General features: G+C 37.3%; 1 protein-coding gene across 3 annotated transcripts in view; it reads right to left on the minus strand.

Annotated features, from left to right (window-relative positions):
• LOC145770634 (uncharacterized) overlaps positions 1–20,787 on the minus strand; it is a 68,071-nt gene that overhangs the window by 36,544 nt on the left and 10,740 nt on the right. For 2 of the 3 annotated variants that reach the window (XM_082582325.1, XM_082582324.1), the window contains exon 2: positions 845–1,030. In XM_082582325.1, coding sequence (XP_082438451.1) covers positions 845–1,030 — 186 coding nt within the window. Of the gene's footprint in view, positions 1–844; positions 1,031–19,627; positions 19,749–20,787 lie in introns of those variants that run through there. The other variant, XM_082582326.1, reaches the window with a different exon arrangement.

Consider the following 20,787-nt stretch of genomic DNA (forward strand, 5'->3'; position numbering starts at 1 on the left):
CCCTAGCCTAGCTCCCGGCAAGCAAAAATTGTCATTTTTACATCGTGCACAAAAGGGAACTTTTGCTGACTAGGTATAGGTTGTAATGTATATAACTGAAAAAAACATTTACAATTAAGCCATTCTATTTGTTCTAAAGAACCCATTTAGCCTAACAGCTCGTATTTACATTGATTCAATGGGTAAATACGTTGAATCACTCAGTTGGCCTATCGTTTTTCTTTACATTGATTTCATGTCTGAACAGGTTGATTCAATGTAAAAAAAAAACTGTTTTGTGGAGCGCTTGTAGATGCAATGGTCATTTCGCCGATCAATTGCAATACTGATTTGCTCGAACAGCGTTTCATGATTAACAACACAGTTCAATGAGATAAAGTCTCAGCAAAAAAGTGTCAACAAAAAAAAGACAGTTGCCAAATAGCGTTTGACATAATCAACTAAGTTAAAACCTAAGTGGCAGTTTTGAATGCAAATTGCTTAGAAACAGAAGACGTCAATAAATTTACAAAAAATCTCAAAAAGGTCTTTCTCTGAAAAAGGCTGTCACTGAATCGGGATTTCTACAAATCGGATTTTCCGAAACGGGCCATTCCGAATTTTTACAGAATATGATTTTATTGCATTATTGAACAAACAGAAGTACAATGATTGGAAAAACTATACTGTTACAATAAAATTCACAATTACAAAACTAGAAAACCAATAAAAGAATCCTGAATACAAAATATAACATAATGAAGAATATCATCTATATAAATATAATGAAAAACATTCTGAATCATTGCCAGCACAATTATACAAAAATGAAAACCAAATGTCCTTAAATAAAAAACATACATACGTGTAGTAATTTGACAACGAGAGGTCGAGTACGGGGATTAATGTAATCTGTAGTTAAAGGATTTATTTTTCTCATTGAATTTTCCAAAATTGCTTCATCAATATCTATACCACTAATTTCTTCCACATACTGCTCACGTTTTAGAAGTTGCACAAATTTACACTCGGCACATCCAAAATCAGCGATCTAAAGTACATTTATTAAGTGTCACAAGATTTCACACCTCGACCAGATCTTACCAATTCTTGGATAACTTGGACTATGTTTTCAATTAAAAATCAATATTGAATAACACAAAACAAAATTAATGTTAAAAATCAACAATATATAAGATTTTAACTTCAGTAATCCAACTAAAAAGAAATGAAAAAATTGCAGCATTACTGCTACATTTTTCTTAAATGCCTGAGAGCACATACGTCAGTGGTGTACACTGATGGGGGGCATGGATGCAACCTAGTTCGTACTCTGAAAAGTTCGTACCTTCAGTTTGTACCCTGAAAAGAACGAGAGAAAAAAAATAAAAAAAGCCGAAGTCGCTGATCGCAGTTTCCGCAAACATTTTAAAATTTTCCATCTGAAAAGATCAAGAGAAAAAATAGCACAAAGCCGAAGTCGCTAATCGCAGTTTCCGCAAACAAACAAAAACTCTCAGGATCATTAGCGGAAATTTTAAAATGTTTGCGGAAACTGCGATCTCAACCCAAACCCTTTTAAAATGTTTGCGGAAACTGCGATCAGCGACTTCGGCAAACTCTTAGGATCATTACCGGAAATTTTAAAATGTATGCGGAAACTGCGGAAAAACGGAAACTGCGATCAGCGACTTTGGCTATTTTATTTTTTCTCTTGATCTTTTCCTAACCCTAACCTTTTTAAAATGTTTGCAAAAATTGCGATCAGCAACTTCGGCTTTTTAAATTTCTTCCCTCGATCTTTTCCTAACCCTAACCCAGGGATACCTAAATCCCTGCCCTAACCCTTTTAAATTGTTTCGAAAACTGCAATCAGCAACTTCGGCAAACTCTTAGGATCATTACCGGAAATTTTAAAATGTTTGCGAAACTGCGGAAAAACGGAAACTGCAATCAGCGACTTCGGCTTTGTTCTATTTTTTTCTATCGATCTTTTCAGTATGTTTGTTTGCGGAAACTCCGAACAGCAATTTCGGCTTTTATGAATTTTTTCTCTCGATCTTTTCAAGGTACAAACTGAGGGTACGAACTGTTTAGGGTACGAACTAGATTGCACCCGGGGGCATTGGGCCAATGGGCCATGCCCTCTGCAAAAAGTATTATTTTATCAGCGTTGTTGTGATTGTGCAATGCAAACACGATATTGTTTGAGAGTGGTCATGGTAGCAGGACCGTATTAACCGTTCTCAGTAAACACCAGCCAGGGGAGGGGGCCAATGGCTGTTGAGGGGCCCACGCATTTTAGTTTGTTTAATGTTTTTTTTGGCTATTTAAAATGAAAAAAATGATGAAAACACTGCTACAGAAGCTTGATCCAATCTAATGTAAAGTAAAACCATCGGTTAAGCGTATATACTGCTTAAAACAGGGGTTCCCAACCTGTGGTACGCGAAGGTTTTTCAGGTGGTACGCCGGTAGCTTCCATTTTTTTCACAACTTTATATTTTGTTTATCTGGTTTTGTTTACCATCCCCCCCCCCGAAGTCTATTCTTATTGTTACGTAACTATTCCTTTTGTTTCGTATCATTACGATCTTTCAAATACAGGTCATGTCAATTGTCAACAAGGAGCACAGTTGCATTGAAAAGCCGTGCAACGCAGTGGGACAGTGGGGTAATTATGTCAAATGATTGCTCTTGATAGATATCATGTACTGTTTTATAGCTTAAGCTACAAATAGCGTTGAATAATGCTAGTTGCAAGTTAAAAATAGATCGGAATAAAATGTTCAATAACAGTTACAACAAGGAATGTTATCAGGGTTGTCGGTATTTTACTTGACCCAAAAAAAACACCCGAGTTTTTTGAAAAAACCCACTTAAAAAAAACAAAAAAAAAAACATAAAAAAACCCAGAGCATCATATTTGTCCAGTTTTTATTAGAAAATTAATAAAATGAACGAAAACACTATAAGGCACTTAAAACAAACTTTAAATTATGACTTAAGGATGTGATTGTGAAGTAAATTTCCAAGAATAAACTGAAAACGCAGTGGATATTGAACAGCACACCAAATCAAGTAATGCCACTTTGTGTATACTACATTAAAACTCATTGATGCAAGAAGGCCTTATAGTTAAACTGGTGAAAGTACTACTCTACTGTAGTATGTGTAGCATGTCTATGTGAAATGCAATTTAGGAGGCTATTTACCAATTACAGATTCTGGATTCTAACGCATGGCTGTTTCAGAGCATTTGCCTAAATAGCCATTGGCCACGCAATCGCTCATCCATTACTATATATAATATATATATAAATGATAAAAAATATTTACACATGATGGCATAAATGCTCCTTGCCTTCAAATCTAAAGCAAATGATGCAATAATGTGATTTCTACCACGGTAGCATCAACTTGGTATAGAAATCAGTGGATGATGCAACATCCAACTTGATCTTGAAATTAATGGATGATGCAACATTCAAGCAACAACAGCCCTACCCCCTAGTGCATTATTTTATTGAGTTATGCAAGCATGTACTGTGAGTGAAAGGCACTTCATTCGTAAAAAGTAGTTTTGAAGTGAAATAAGCATGAATGTACCTTTTTTTTGCATCTTTTTAAAAAAAAAACAATAAAACCTAAAAAAACCCGGCTTTTTTAAAAAAAAAACGGGCGGGTTGGGCTTTTTTAAAAAAACACGGGTGTTTCTCAACCCTGAATGTTATTCAATTACTGTAACTTCTGGCTCATTATGGCCTCTTCATATTCAACGCTAGCATCCAACAGCTACTAATTTTCCCTTCCTTTCAGTCATGTTGATTATCAAGTCAAAAAATCGAAACTGACTAGGTGCGCCCGGAAAGGGTCTGCTACATGGCTTACGTAATACAGGCCTTGCCATCGTGCGAGCTGGAGTCCAAGCTGGAGGCAAAGCTTGCTTTTGAACTGTTTGCAGTGAAGAGTTCTCTCAGATTCGATAAGATAATAAAGAGAAAGAAAAAAATTGCTCCTCCGCAATCTCGTAGTATTTCTCGTATGTATCGTCACAATGATTGATTCAGAAAATATTTTACGAAAGTAGCCAACTAACTAGAAGGGGGCGTTTTTCTTATTTTGATTATGAAATAGCAATGTAGTGTTGATTTTATTTTATTTTGAACAATTTTTTTTATTTATTACTGTATATGTGTAACTTTTAAAAGCATAGTTTGTACAAACGTGTTATAAAGTAGCCATTTGTTCGAGTTCTTAACAACCATGCCACATGTTGAATCGGTCTTTGTGAAGATAATGATTGGGAAAACAGGAATCGATGCTGCAAGCTAGAAGATGTGAATTTTTGACAGCAGCAAAGTATAGTCTACTAATACAAGTTCTTAATGTTGGTAATGTTATAAGCTAATGTTGTAGCTGGTGAATAGTCACTAACTAACTGTTGTACATTAGATTTCTCACAATCATTAAGTTGCTAGATAGGTGTAGTTTTTTCATTATAGCTGTACCTTGAACAGTCAAAATATCAAAGAGGACTTCTCTACTATAGATACAGCCAGGTTCTCAGCAATCAAGATTTGATAAAAATTTTAATAAACAAATTACAGAGTAGAAGTTACTCTGCATGTTTGTTTTTGACAGAGAATTTTACCAAGAGCCTAAAAGTATCTTTGCGCAGGGCTAGGTCAAAGCAAGAGATTAAAACTTTAGTTTTTTTATATGTTACCGTACTGATCAGGAATAGGTTAATAGGCTATAAGGAACCTAAAAGGTAAGCCTATGGTTGAATAAAATCATATACTGTAATTAACTACTCGCATGTTATATTTAGGTAACTTAATAACAATTAATTCATAATGGGGCGTAAATGTGTGATGAATTGCAATTATTACTTGCTTCTTGCCAAAGATATGATAAATGTGTAGTCTTGTAAACTTTTGCAGTTGGTTACTTGGTATGAATGTCTATTGTTCATTGCAAGAATGTATCAGTTCTTTCATGCAATGAACGGAATGACTTGTGAAACTTGACTAAATTTGTTAAATCAATTTAGTAATAGTTAGGCTATTCAGTTATTAAGAAGGCTGTGGTTATATTTACACAATAGTATAATAATAGCCTCAATAGTGTTGCCAGATAAGGAATTCTGCTCAAATTTAAGAAAAGATTAAACTTGTAGTTTGGAAATTTTTTTTAGTCCTGGGCAAAGATTAAAACCCTATTATTATTCCTAACTTTAAACCCTACCTTAAACCTTCCTAACTTTAATCCTAACTCTGGCAACACCTGATTGTAACAACGGCATTAAGTGTGGAAAAATAGCCACTTCCTATTAAGAAATACAGAAAGCTCGCTAAATCATCAACAACAAAATGGCAAGGCTATTTGCTTTAATTCTGGTCGTTAATGAGACTGTGACTACTGCTATATATGATAGTGATCAATGCTTTCAGAGTGCTCAATGTATTATGTATTACCATCATGACTTTTAGGTATTCAATAGGCAAATAACTTACTGTAGAACATACTGTACAATACACAACATTATTGTTACAATTTATGTGTCAAAGTTATGGAGCTGGAGAAGGGCTTTATTGGAAAAGCGAAGGAGTTTGATGAATGTCATAAAACGTGGTATACCAAACGACAAGAATTGTTACCCATTGCACAGTTGAAACGAAATGAACTAGAACTTGCATAATGGAGAGCGGGAGTCAAAGTGGAAGATTGCATTTACGACTAAGTGCAAAGATATGCCTTTATCCTTATTGAGTATACATATTGCGCGATGTGAAGAGACAAACGAGATGCTGCAATCTCTTACAACTCCATTTTGGAGTTAAGCTTCCCAAAGCACGCCAATCAATTACATTAAATACCCATGGCAAGAAGTTTAATAAAAACCCACAATGCAATTACATCCGGATTGAAATTATGCATCACTTGCCAAAGACAAGCAAAACAGAGCTTGATATTCTAGCCAAGGGCAACCCTTCTGACACGGATGAGTGTGATGATGCGTGCTAATCATCAAGTACATCTGAAACTGACAGATCAGAATTTGCAATTACAAATAACGAAGGTACCCTTGATGCACTTAATAAAAGCCTTTTAAATCAAAATCTGTCACCAATCTAATTGAACATTTACTATGACATCATGATGCATATGCTGTGTGATCATGTATTTTTTATTAAAAAATCAATAATCAGCAGTGCCCTATTTATGGCATATGCATTTCGCTCTACTACTGTAGAGCATCATTAGTGCCTTAATTGTATGACACTTCGAGTCCATTGATTGAAAGCGTTATGAATATAGCAATTAAAAATTTATGTCAATTGCAGAAGCTTGCAACAAAATGTATTTATCATACTTTTCTACATGAAGCAGGTAGCTTTTCTTGACAGTTTAACATGCATTAGTTGGGGGAAAAAAATCTTTTTGCAGATTTGAGATATGGGGCATTGAAATGGAGTACCCCAAAACTTTTGTACAATAAAATAAAGTGTTTTCCGTTGCTTTTTTCACAAATGTAATAACATATTTGAATTCCTTGCCCCAAAAACTATAAGAATACATATTTTTATTATTTCTGCATCATACAAAATAAGAATTCTAAGCTATTTTTGTTTTTGTGATATGAAAATAGCGCCTCTGGTGGCAAAAATATAATCGTTGATATCTTGAAAACTGCTTGATGGATTTTGGCAGTGCAAATGCCAATCTTCATCTTTTCCCAATAGCTCTAATATATAAAAAAATGAAGAAATTCTGAGAGGATGGGTTAAAAAATTTCAAAATTTTGACTGTATTATAATAGAATGACTCATACATATTGTCTTTCATTGTGCTTTTGTGTTGTGCTTGTATTTACGTTACTGACGTTAAATCAACGTTAATAATAGCAGATTATGCTTGACAAGAAATATTGTTTTCTTGTGTGCATTTGTACCGTTTCATTTAACACCTTTTATTCTACTATGTGCTTTATTTAAATGTATCATTCATTGTAAATCGAACATAGAATGCATATAACTTATCAATTAAATTTTTAAAAAAAGATTATTATTTACTGATATGGTATCAATCGAGCAGGATTTAACAAAATGGGCAAACAAGCCTTGAAAAGTGTGTTTAGCAAGTCATAGACATGAGTTTTTGTTCGCCTCCAGCTTGGACTCCAGCCTGCACGATGGCAAGGCCTATATTACGTAAGCCATGGTCTGCTACTATTCGGCTAGTCCGATTGGGCTAGTCCGATTCGGCTATTACCCTATTCGGCTACAGCCCGATTCGGCTTGTCCGATTTGGCTAGTCCGATTGGGCTAGTTCACTATTTGGCTACAGTCTTTTTCAGTTAGTTCCCTATTCGGCAATTTTTTGAAAATCCAACGATAATCCTTCTGTAATCCGACAAAATCCTTCTGTAAATCCAACGATGCCTTCTGTTTATTTAGAGAATTTTGTATTTTATTCCACAATATCGTTTCTTTTGCATTCTTGCATTTTATCCAGTGTTTACCTTTGAGTGCCTTCCCAGACGGCAAAATCAGTCATTTTTTACATTGATTCAACGTCTGCAGACGTTAATGTAAAAATGGTGGATTTTACTGTCTGGGTGAGCCATGTGATAAATTAAAGCCTTCGGTTGCGTCATAATGAATTGCGTGTAATTACCACCCCTTGACGGAGGAGCAAGACTACGCGCGCCGGTATTTAAAAGAGAATAGCTGAGAAAAAAGTGGGAAGCGAGGTAAAGTTGTTTACCATAGAAATGCTTGTCACAAAGCAATAACGAAATTCTGGAAAACCTTTTCGAATGCGCTGATCAATGATTTTAATTGGGAAAGAAAGCCAAAAGTAGACATTTTTTTATTCAGGTTAAAGTGAAACCACTCTACGTTGGACTAAAGTTCAAAGTAACTATCAAGTTGCCTTGCAAAGCGGATATCAAAGTTCGCAAAACCGGTCGTAAAGATGATTTTGCCCAAAAATTAGGTCGTTGAAATCAATGCTTAATTACTCGTAACTTTCACGTGATACAGGCCCAATTTTTTTTTGTAGTCAGAGTGTAAAGATGGAGGTTTGATATTATCGAATTGAATCGCCGGTTAATTCTCTAAATTGATGGACCGTGCATTATCGTAAAAACTGTCCGTCCGCGCATTTGCCACTTTGACTATATATGATAATATATGACTTTGTTTTAGAGCATCAAATTTATGCTATCACCGTAATTAATAACTCGTATGTAAGTTTTTACATGTATTTTGAACATAGGCGCCTAAGCCGTGGGGGCCTGGCCCCCAGGCATATTTCTGCATGGGGGCAACTTTTTATGCTGTATTGATACATAAAACAATAGATGAACTAGCGATCGGTAGCAGAAAAACATTTTTTGAATGCAAACCGCAACAGCTTCGCAATAAATAATCACTAGAACAAGTAGCGATGCTACAATCCCACACCAGACAACAATGTAAATATGATTGATTTTGCTGCCTGGGACATAGCAAAAATCTACCAGTTTGTGTCGATTCAATGTCATCAGATGTTGAATGCACCCAAAAGAAAAACATAATTTGCTACATAGACGGAGCGTGCGTTTAGCTTTATGAGCTTGCAAACAGACTTGATGTCGCTTTTGAAAGTCGAAACCTCTGCACTGCAGTGAATTGCCGGTGCCCAGTGAATTGCTCGCTGTGAAAATGAACTTGAAGTCTCGGCCCGAGGTAACCACTAACCAACGCAACAAGGGCTGGTATAAACCTCATTGCGCACACGCCGCATAATCAACGCAGTAACGGACTCACGCAAACTGAATGGCGCACACACGACCGTTGCCATAGAAACCCGATCAAAAACGGAATATGCGCATCTTTTGTTTCATCTGCAACGCGAAAACGGGCATTTTACAGCGGTCAGTCATAAGTTGCGATATTGTAGTGAAAAGGGAGCAATGTCAAGTCGAAAAGTTAATCAAACGTCTCTCCGTAACTATTTTTCAAGAGCTGCTTACGGATGTCAGCAACTTTTAAATTTATTCAAGGTGACGTGCTGCTGAATTGATGTTAACATGAATGATTTTACTTTCCACAGGTATATTTTCAAGCGTATGATCAAGTTAGTATTTGCATTCCATTTTCAAAACATTGTCATTCCATTTACAGTGTACCTTTTAGTAAACCTTTTCGTCTCTTGTTTCATGCTAATAAATCTAGTTCGTTGCTAAACTTTATGTTGTGCTTAGCTTTAAGGGTCGCAGTCCATCAACCACTAGCTAACGCAGACGCATGTCATGTGTTGCTTAACCGAAGTGGTCGAGTTTTGTTTATAATAATTAACGGTAGGTCGAACATAGCGATAACTCCAAGTGTGGCAATAAAAGCAATCCTAGTGTGACATAGTTACGCCATCCATCTGCGTGACATTTGCTGAATTTACGTTGCTGCTGATGAAACACGCTTTCGCCCCCACGGCCAAAAAAATAGTTAGGCGCCTATGATTTTGAACAATAACACACTCGAACAACTAACAAAACACTTCTGTTTATCTCATTAACCTGTATTGTTAATCATGAAAAATGTTGTTTTGATGTAAAACACATATTTTGAACGAACCCAGACAACAAAAATGACGGATTTTGTCGTCTGGGAAGGCACTCAAAGGTAAACACTGGATAAAATGCAAGAATGCAAAAAAAAAAACGATAGCCTATTGTGGAATAAAATACAAAATTCTCTAAATAAACAGAAGGCGTCGTTGGATTTACAGAAGGATTTTGTTGGATTACACAAGGATTATCGTTGGATTTTCAAAAAATTGCGGAATAGGGAACTAACTGATAAAGACTGTAGCCAAATAGGGAACTAGCCCAATCGGATTAGCCGAATCAGACTAGCCGAATAGGGTAATAGCCGAATGGGACTAGCCCAATCGGACTAGCCGAAACGGGCCATTTTGGCCCGGAAATGAGTTTTGATGCGCTGTTGGCAAATTTACACTGCACATCGACCAATTGGTGGACAGTAAACAAAAATCTCATTAAAGTTAGTTATGGTGCTTTAGTGTTATTTTAGTAGGCCAATATTATTATTCTGAATAAAATATGATTCGATCTAATTAGTTGTTCTGCAAGAAGTGGTACGCTTGGCAGTACAGAGCGTCCAAGTGGTACTAGATCGTAAAAAGGTTGGGATCCCCTGGCTTAAAAGAATAAGTCGGATAATAGTATCAGGATTTGCTTCTAGTTTGCATACTTCATTCATTTAAACCATAAACAGACATAACTCAGCAACAACACTACATTTAACATTATAAAAACAAAAAACACTGGTTTTTTGTTTTTGTTTTTATAATGTTAGTGTTTTTATGTTATTGTTTTTAGTGTTTTTTTGTGTTAGTGTTTTAGTGTTAGCAAGTGTTTTTATAATGTTAAATGTAGTGTTGTTGCTGAGTTATGTCTGTTTATGGTTTAAAAGAGTTACCTCTCTACCCAAATTCATTCATTTAATCGTATAATTGTACCAGTAAGCGAAAAGAGAATGTCTCTTTTTTGCTTCGCATAATTGTCTGCAATGTTCAAAGTCGAAATGAAGCAAAGGTGAGACAGACACATGCGATCAAAACAAAGACAAGTGTCTGTAATCTCAAGTCATAATCTTATGTGCTAGACATCGCACTGCAAACAATCAATTTTCGCACAGCTGGGCTTCATTAAAACAAAAGAACAGACAAAAGGAATAATCACATTTCCCAAAAAAGAAGTTTAAATGCTTTTGAAGTCATCCGTCGGCGACTGGCCTTCCATGGAATGGACGCGAACAAATTATTTCGGCTTGAGAGGGAAGCATGTCCAAAAGTTTTACCAGAAAACTTTGGAGAAGTTTTTTAAAATTACTGAATAAAAGTTGCCTACTGTTGTGAAATGTAGTGCGTAATTTCATTTGTGCAGTTTCGTTCAGTTGAAGAACATTGCAAATCAATTATTTTACGAGACAGCACAAAAGACTTGAAACAAAACTTTTGTGATTTCAAAACAAACAGTGAGTGTGAGCGGCGTTTTTCCACCATTCCTCTATTTTCGTAGGCTGTCTTTCATACTTAAAACTACACAGCAGGTATGGAGCTAAAAATACCATGCTTGAAAAAAAACTTCTGCCATCAAAGTTCGCGTTGTGACGTCACAGAGATTGGAGAGATGAAAAGAAGTCCAATTGCCGCAGTTTGAAGAAAAATGCTTTGATCGTACAGCTGACAATACAGCATAGTGATAACACATAACCAGTAAACTCTTTAAAGTTTAAACCAGAATTGTAAAGAAGTTGTAGGAAGTTTCAGTTATAATGTGCGTTGTAGCCTAGTCAGCACAGACATCTTCTCAACAATTACACCAGTTCACGATAAACCTTTTTTTAGCAAATTGGTCAAACATATCAATCATATAATCGTATCAAAACATATGGTAAATAGGTGATACGATTAACCGATTTCGTTTGTAATTAGCAAATGGGCGTTTTTCCATTCGTTTTAATTTCACTTCATTTCGAAAAGCATTTTGAATGATTTTTTGGGGGTGAGCAAGATGGTGTAAAGTGCTGAGTGCAGCATGTTTGTTTAAAGTACTGTACCGTGATAAATTGCATTCAACATTTAAACTCTTTCACAGAGAAGTTCGATTTATGCTTTAATTAAGGTAATGAAATTTCCTGTTAATCAAATTATTATAGTTTTCACTGCACCTTTGTTTACACAGGACCATGTTAACTACCCCCCGGCTGGGGGAGCCTACAGCTGTTTAGTGGCTCAGTCATCTTGTCTTGCAATTTTTATTTTTGCAAATTCTCTTGCTCACTCAACCACATTTTATCTGCATAACAAGCTGTTTTGGGCAAGCATAGTTTCAAAAGTGGATTAAGAGAGCAAAATTTTGTTGGTGTCCCAGAAAAAAAAATATATATACTGTAAATTCCGAAGTAAACACTACTCACTCAAATTGCCAGCCGTAGTTAGTTATCAGTTAAATTTATAAATTTCAGTGTTGATGGAAATGTATAGGTGATTTGTATTTTCAGCAGATTTACTTTTTTTCTCTAAAAAGTCTTAGAGCCGTTTATTCTTTGCTGAAGCAATGACTTTTTATCTACTGTACATTGAAAGAGTTTGCAGTGGCAACCTAACACCTTTTTGTGCTATTTCTAAGAGCCATCACCCATTAGTAAATTTTGGGGGTCTAAGATGACCACCTGGAAGGCGGAATGGCCCATTTTGGTGAGTCCGATCCCTTAACGATGGATTTTTTTAATTTTTTTTTTTAATTATCGGGTACCGTAGCCTAATTATCATTGCCGTTTTAGGGTTCGGGGTTAGGATTAGGGGTTAGAGGTTAGGAACTCACCGAATCAGACTCACCAAATCGGACTCACCGAATAGTAGCAGACCCCTGGAAGGACATACAGAAAAACCTTGAGAATGTATATTTCACCAACAAGATAGGTTACAGACTACTTTAAGCTCTGTCAGACTACAAAGTAGCATTAGGCTACTCTTGATGACCAAAAATATGATATGAAATATGATGAAAAACCCCTCCCACAGTAAAATTCTGTTTATGCTAATGAACGTACCCTTTATATGAATGGTTCATAGAGTTAAGTAAGTCAACCAACCTATCCAAATGAGCAAACTAGCTGCTGCAACCTAAAAAAAATATATCGCTAATGCAAGCTGGGCCTATGCTAAGCCTGGGTTTTTTTCGGTCCTTGGCCGATTTTTTAGCAAAATGTCCGAAAAAAATATAGTCAATTCGGTCAAAATGTGCGAAAAAATATAGTCAATTTTGGTTTGTATCAGCTACTTGAAAGGAAATATTTTCATAAGAAAAAATGACCAAAATAAATAAAAAATGACCGAATTTTTTCAAGTCATATCGGACAAATGACCGAAAAGTCTCAACGAAAAAAAAAAAACGAGTGCTAGGCTAGTCTTTCACAGCATTATATAAGGTACTGGTAATTACAAACGAAATCAGTTAATAGTATACTGGTACCGCTTACACGTATCAATCGTTTACTTGAATCAAAACCTGAAATCTCAAACCTAATCCATTCTAATGTTAAGTAAAAACATCGGTTAAGCGTATACCGCTTAAAAGAATAAGTCGGATAATAGTATCAGGATTTGCTTCTAGTTTGCATACTTCATTCATTTAATCGTATAATTGTACCAGTAAGCGAAAAGAGAAAGTCTCTTTTTTGCTTCGCATAATTGTCTGCAATGTTCAAAGGCGAAATGAAGCAAAGGTGAGACAGACGCATATGCGATCAAAACAAGGACAAGTGTCTGTAATCCCAGGTCATAATCTTATACGCTAGACAATTAGACATCGCACTGCAAACAACCAATTTTCGCACAGCTGGGCTTGATTGAAACAGAAGAGCAGAAAAGGAATAATCACACTTCCCAATAAAAAAGGTTTAAATGCTGATGTCATCCGTCGGCGACTGGCCTTCCAAGAAATGGATGGGGACAGATCATTTCGGCTTGAGAGGGAAGGGTTGGAAAGTGTGTCCAAAAGTTTAAACCAGAAAACTTTGTATCAGAAAACTTTGAACCTTGTATACATGTATAGTGTATCATAAACGCAGGCCTCGAAATTTGTACTTTTTTTCCGGCGGTCAAGCATGTCCTACCGGACTGGCCTTTTCAGCGGACATTTAATATCTCAACCGAACATATTTTTTGCATGTAGATTTTGCACAAAATCACACTACAATATTGTGTAGTCATGTTTGTAGAAGAAGATTTTCTACAACAGATAACTCTGCAATGGTTGATGGCTTAATTAACCGACCCTGAAGTATACTGGAGCAGATTGCTTGCAAATAAATCAGTGCGTTAATGACAGTCGTGTAATGACGCAATAAACACAATTGAAAACAACAATCCAAATTTCCTTATTAAAAAGCAAGTACGATCACTTATTCCGTGGTTCTCGCGTTATAGAATCATTGTGCCAAGCGATTACTGCCGGCGCGGGTTCGTAAATCTCCATGTCAGGACTGTCCAGACAAATGCGCATTAGTGACTCAATAGTGTTAGTGTTAACTAACTAACACAATAGTGTTAGTCTAACACCCTTCCTTATGTGCAGAAATTCTATTTCTATCAGTATCAGCGTGAATAAGGTCGCCACATTCGCCTAAGCACGTGCGGAACCCAGCTGAGACTTGCTTCTCTGTGACGTTTCTTTTTAACAAACGATCAATGTTACGCAATAATCCTCATTGTTAAATTAGAATACATATCCTGCGGCAGGGTTGATCTCTAAGTGGTCAAAACCCAGTTTTGACCACTAAGCGGTTTAAACCTGGTTTTAACCGGTCAAAACTAGGTTTAAACCGGTCAAAACCCTGACCGGACCCTGACCTGACTGGTCAAAACCCTGTAATGAGTTGCTTGATCATGTTCGCCAGAAAATCATTGAAAATGTGAGGGAGAAGGTGAGGGAGGAGGGAGAAGGAAAAGATGAAATTGACTGGTGAATGAAGCATTTGAATATACTGGAGAGACTTGTTAATTCCAATTGTTCAATTGAGGTGTTCTACATAAAGTAGATAGGCATAAGGCATCACAACTTGTTCCTTTTCCGATAATCCTTTCTTGGCTTGACATGTACTTTGCTCCAAAGAACGAATCATAAACTATCCTGTCTTTAATTTTTAAAGCATCTTAGAATATGCATTCGCATTGTTTTATTTTAACTGGATAAAATTTGATGGCAAATGTTATTCATAAAAAAAATTGTTGGAATAAATTCTTGTACTTCAGTTGGCTGTGCAAATTGTTCATCGTTCTACCAAGCATTTTTTGGTTCATTAGAAACTTATTTTTAGAATTTGAATTTTCTCCATAATTAAAATAACCAACTGATTGAAATATCAAAAACAAACAGAGAAGTTGAATATTTTTTGTTCCAAATCCAGCATTTAGGTTATGTTGATCAAAACAAAATATAGTTGAACATCATTACTAATAACATGGAGGGTAATACTTTTAATTCAATTGAAAAGCAACTTGATTCATACACTAAAGGGGTTTTGACCAGTTTTGACCAGCAATAGGTGGTCAAAACTGCCCGGTTTAAACCAGGTTTTAACCGGTTTTAACCGAGCGGTTTAAACCGCCTCGGTTTAAACCGCCTCGGTTTAAACCGATCAACCCTGATCCTGCCGAAAAGTTCAGACAACTTTATTTCAAGGCAACATTGCAAGGCATTGAAATGATGTAAAAATGGCTACTTTTGCCATCAGCTCGTTAACCACGCCACTCTAATGTGATCTTTAAAGCAATTACCTGTACTATTATTGTTTCAGCTCCGTATTTGTTCGCGTTAAACAAACAATTGTAACAATTCAAATTTAAAATATATTTTTGCTGCATTAGCTCTATTTTTGTCAAGAATTTTGCGGCGGTCATTTATGACCGACCAATGAGTCGGCTTCGGCAGACATTCGAGGTCATTCCGGAGGTCATGTCCGCCATGACCGCCGGAATTTCGAGGCCTGTAAACATATCAAAACGTCTGGCAAATAGGTGATACGAATAACCGATTTCGTCTGTATTAGCAAACGGGCATTTTTTAAAACTTTGTTTTCATTTCTAAATGCATTTTAAATAGCCTCCCCCCCCCTTCAAAAAATCCTGCGTATGCCACTGTGTATGATATATTCATTTAATAAAGGAATAGCAATAACTCATAACTGATTACAGATTAATATGATAAATTTGTACAAATAAAATTGTGAAAATTGAGTACCGTCATAGGCGTCGATTTTTTCTTAGAAGAGAGGAATTCTGGGTGGGCGAGCGTTTTCAAACAGATTTCATTGAATGTGTATGTTCGCAAATTTGCAATGGTTAGTCTTTCTCACAAAGACTGCGTTTAGCGTCGCTGCAGCAATTAAGCTTTAATAGGTTTGATGTTTGCTTTCTTGCGCCTTGCGATCTTATGCGCGCTGCTAAACTGAACAAACTTCTTTTATGTTTTCCTTTGTGACCTAAAAAGTTCGTGACCTGTTATTTTTAAAGTGGCGCCTTCGGATTCGCCGCAAAATGTTCGGACAGGTGTCATAGCAACAGGTACCATCAGGGTTAAGACGCATCTACTGGAATCTGGAATTCGGAAAAAAAGCTTCCTTTGCAACACACGACCTTCCGGAGCCGGAAGCTGATCCGGTGTAACGGTCCAGGAGTGACCGCAGTCCAAGAGTTACCAGGGTTGCCAAATATAATGAATTATTTTTTTTTATGAAAATAATTGAAATTCCTACTGCTCAAAAAGTTACATTGACAATTTTAAGCATTGATTAATCTTAAATAAAAAGGAATGCATTAGCTTGGGAGCAACTAATCAATTAAAATTAGTTGTAAAATTTTTGTTTTTGTATCGCTTTCGGAAACTCTGGTCAACTTTGGTCATTTGTGGTCTGACGTCACTTCTCGACTGCCACGCTGCAGCACCACGGTAACTTTTGGACCGCAGTAACTCCTGGGCCGTTACACCGGCAGCATACTAACGTCAAATGGAACAGCTAAAGATTCATGGCTCATGCTGTCTTCTACAACTACCCAGGCCTCGAAACTGAAGGCGGCCATGGCCGCGATTAACCTACAAAAAACCGACATTTTGTCCGCCGGGTCTCGCCCTTCCGTCAGCCGCATTTGTCCGCCATAATGTTCTGAAAAAATTTTACGCAAGCGGCCTTGTGAATAAAGTACTTTGCCACTTATAATCACAAAGGATTAGAAAGCAGTCAAAGTATCCGATAAATCACAATACACCCTGTCTATGCTTGAATTGTTAACATTATTGATTGACCAAACAGCTGATGTCTGATATCCGCAGGATGCAAGTGACATCACAATACACTTTATTGATGCGACATATTCAGTCTTCAAAATTAGCGTCAGCAAATGGCACATTAGCGTCGGCAATAAAAATGCCGAGGCCACACGAGCGCTTGTAAGGTTAGGGTTAGACATTCCTCCCAGTTGTTATGGCACAGCCATAGATTTGTTCCTTAGTCAACACCCTGATGGATCTCTATGAAAAAGAAAGAGGCTTGTGGATTGGTATTAAATCCGGAAAGCCACAAAACGTGGACGCTTCATTGCGAACGGCAAAGACGGTGTAGATTTACAGCCAAGCGATGAGCCTCTTGGTGTGTCTGATTCCAGTGATGACGTGACAACCTCGTGCTCCGATACAACATCTGATGATTCCGATTCTGACAGCTAGTTCTTTATCAAACAGACTTTGTGTTGTTCGCAGTATCCCAATTGTGCCGAAATTATGTTCGTGTATAGCCTACGTAACTCCAGGCAATCTTCTCGCAGGGAGCTATTACTTTGTTACCGGTACCTGGTTGAGCAATTGACGTTATTTTATGATAATTTAACGTTGCTAGATGTCGAATTAATGTAAAACAAACATAACTTTCTTATTGGGCATTGTTCATTCAGGCACGTTTTAAACCTTTCAAGGTTTTGCCACCTTTTCCTGTTCGTTAACGTGCTGGTAGTTCTATATCGATTTTTGTAGTTAGTATCTTTTTCGTCCCGGACGCGTTAATGATGAAAAATAAAATGATTGATTGATTGTTATGCAATATAACCCGGCGGGAAAATTAAATCGATTTGTGCTGACTCGAACGTTGAATCAACCCAAAATTAACTTACTTTCCCCCCATGAGTTATTTAACGTGAATTAATGTAACAGCGTGCGACGTGCGTAGTCTTGTAGCTCGCTTTATCGCTACTTTTGGTATTATTACATCACAACAAATTAAACAATGCGGTCGTGATAGACTACTCTAGTATATTTTTCGCTTCTGCCGAAGTAAAAATGTGCTAATTTCGAAGAGTGTGTGTTGATGCGTGTCGAAGTTCTGATGGCGGCCATGTGCTTGTGCTTGGCCGCCGAACAGCTTGCTTCAGTCGGACACGTTTGGCCGCCGGAAAAAAAAGTTGTTTCGAGGTCTGACAACTACTGATGCATTGCCTGAGACATTGACTTTACCACTGTCCATCCTTGAAGCACTGCTTTCTTCATCAATATCATCTCTACGTTCATTCGTGCTGGACGTGGCTTCTTCAGCGTTATGATCATCGACGCCTTTTGGAAGCTGGTTTTAAAAATGCGCGAATAGATGTTTGACTTTGCTTCATGTATAACTTTTCAATGATAAAATGACAACATCGTGCAGTTCCCCAATTTATACCCAGCAACAAATTTGTGGGGAAAGATTTGTAAAAAGCGATTGTTTCAGTACGTCTTTAGTTTGCATCGGTTATTTTATTGTCATGTTCATTATGATGTCATATTCGTATTCCCTTACGCTGACCCGGAACTGAAGTTAGATTGTGACGTAACGAAAGTGAGACCATTCGGAGAAAAGATCAAACGTGGCTTTCTCTCACCAGGAATTGCCAGCGTGTGGCAGTTGCCGTAGCAACAAGAATGCAGTGAGTACCGCCTTTTTTCAATGCAGCGTTGTTGCGAAATTGCTTTGTTCTGTCGGATGCCTAGCGAGAGACATAGCGTAAAACAAGAAGTTGCTCTGCAGTTGGTTGGATAATTCAGCGTTTAACAAAAACGGAAATAATTATAATGAACACTTCATCAGTGTCACGAAAACAGGGTGGGCAAAATATATTTTGCCCACCCTCGTTCCATGGCAGGGTGGGCGCCGCCCACCCAGCCCACCCTATTTCGACGCCTATGAGTACCGTAATGCAATAATCGGTAAAAATCCAGAAGAAAATATCTCGAATGAAACATGCCTCAAATGGAAAATATCTATACAGAGCACATTCATACACAAAAATGACGAAGCAGGACATTAAGACGCGAACAAAACGGCGCGAGACAAAACGGCGCTGAGACAAAATGGCGCAGAGGCAAAACGGCGCCAAAGTCAATGTATAGAACGATAATACTCTGCAACCATAACGAAAGTTTATATTTAAATAAGGATTTTTGTAGCTGGTATACAAGTCTCCCCCCCACCACCCTTGGCAACTCATGACAAAGAGGAATTGACCAAAACATGTGAAAAAAATAAGGAAAAGGTTCTGAGCTTGTTACGTTGACTTTGGCGCCATTTTGCCTCTGCGCCATTTTATCTCTGCGCTGTTTTTTCTGCGCCGTTTTGTCTCGCGCCATTCTGTTCGCGCCTTAATGTCGTGGACCGCAAAAATGATCCATCCTGGTAGTTGGCCTACAGCAGGGGCGGCCAACTTCTCATTGAATGAAATCAACTAGAAAATTTCATATTTACTAGCAATCGACTGGTTGGTGATGAAGTCACCGAGCAACTTTTTCCCTGCAACACCATCAGCTGTGTAAAAAAAAATTTTTTCTGCTGCTTATTATTAGACAGACGTGAGTGCACCTCAACCGTCTTTGCATGAGCGTAGGCCTTTTCCGTCAACAATGCAAATGTGTTTGTAAATGCGGTGCTAAGAAACTGACTGCAGACCACATCATCAATGATTGTACTTAGGGTGTGTCATAGTATTGTAACGATTGTATTCAATACAATATTTATACAGATTCTAAAAATCAAAAAATATGACACACCTTAGATATTCAAGCTATCTAACGGAGTGGAAGGTCTGCATGTCTTGGATGATGACACAAAAGACTAGCTGCTCTCCAGCCTTCCAATGTAGTTTGGGAAAATCATGAATCTGGGTTTGTGATAACAACAACAACAATTATTCTCTTTTTAAAATGCTAGTTTATCATGTTTATTTCCTCGCTTTCGTAAACCACACTCTTTTTTCTTTACAGCTTATGCTTATTTTTCTTTGTTAAATCTATGGTTATGTTCCAACCTTCAGCATTTGGCCAAGGCATCTGTTTTAGTCTACTTTGATTTATACACTTAGATGTTTGTACCTGTTGCATCGCTATCTGCTTCAATGAGCGTGTAGTCTACACTAGGGTCATTCCATGCCAAATGAGCAAATTTTTAAAAAATTACACCGCATGGCATAAATTTGATTGAAATTTGGCATACTGTATTTTACGGACCATAAGGCGCACCCGACTATAAGGCGCACTGTCAATAAATTGCTTTGATTAGTTTTTTTTCATACATAAGGCGCACCGGACTATAAGGCGCAACGTATTTTAAGGATTATGGGTTACCGTATAAAGCTCATTGAACAAAACTTCCGCCCCGATAACTCAGTTAGTTAGCGCGTGACTTCTGGAACAAGGAAGCTTCAAGATCAAGCGGCGCGGGTTCGACTCTCAGGGTGTGCGCTTGAGCAACGCACGTTTAGGACTGCTCTCCATTCAGTGGCACCTAATGGATGGAATAGCTCCCCGACAACAAGATTAACAATCAGAAACTTCACTCTGTCAATCTCGGTAGCCCGGCCTACGTCAGTGATTCAAAGCCTCCACAGTCTACAAGGTCATGTAAGCTACTGCACATTTTGCAATTTCTGCTATTCGCTTTTAGCCTAATCTTTCAATATTGCCTCAAAATAATATTGACTATTAAATAATATTAACAATCAGAAACTTCACTCTGTCAATCTCGGTAACCGGGCCTGCGTCAGTGATTCAAAGCTTCTACAAGTACGCGAAACTGCAAGGATTAAGCTCTGCAAGAAGCTTTCCCAGTTCGAGGATAAAGATTCATTCAATCAATCAAATGCTCAATATTTTTTATGGTTACGAACAAAAATTAAAAACTCAAACAAACAAACATTAAAAAGCGATATTGT

This window comes from Aplidium turbinatum, chromosome 5 (genome assembly GCF_918807975.1).
Source record: "Aplidium turbinatum chromosome 5, kaAplTurb1.1, whole genome shotgun sequence".
Classification (NCBI taxonomy): Eukaryota; Metazoa; Chordata; class Ascidiacea; order Aplousobranchia; family Polyclinidae; genus Aplidium; species Aplidium turbinatum.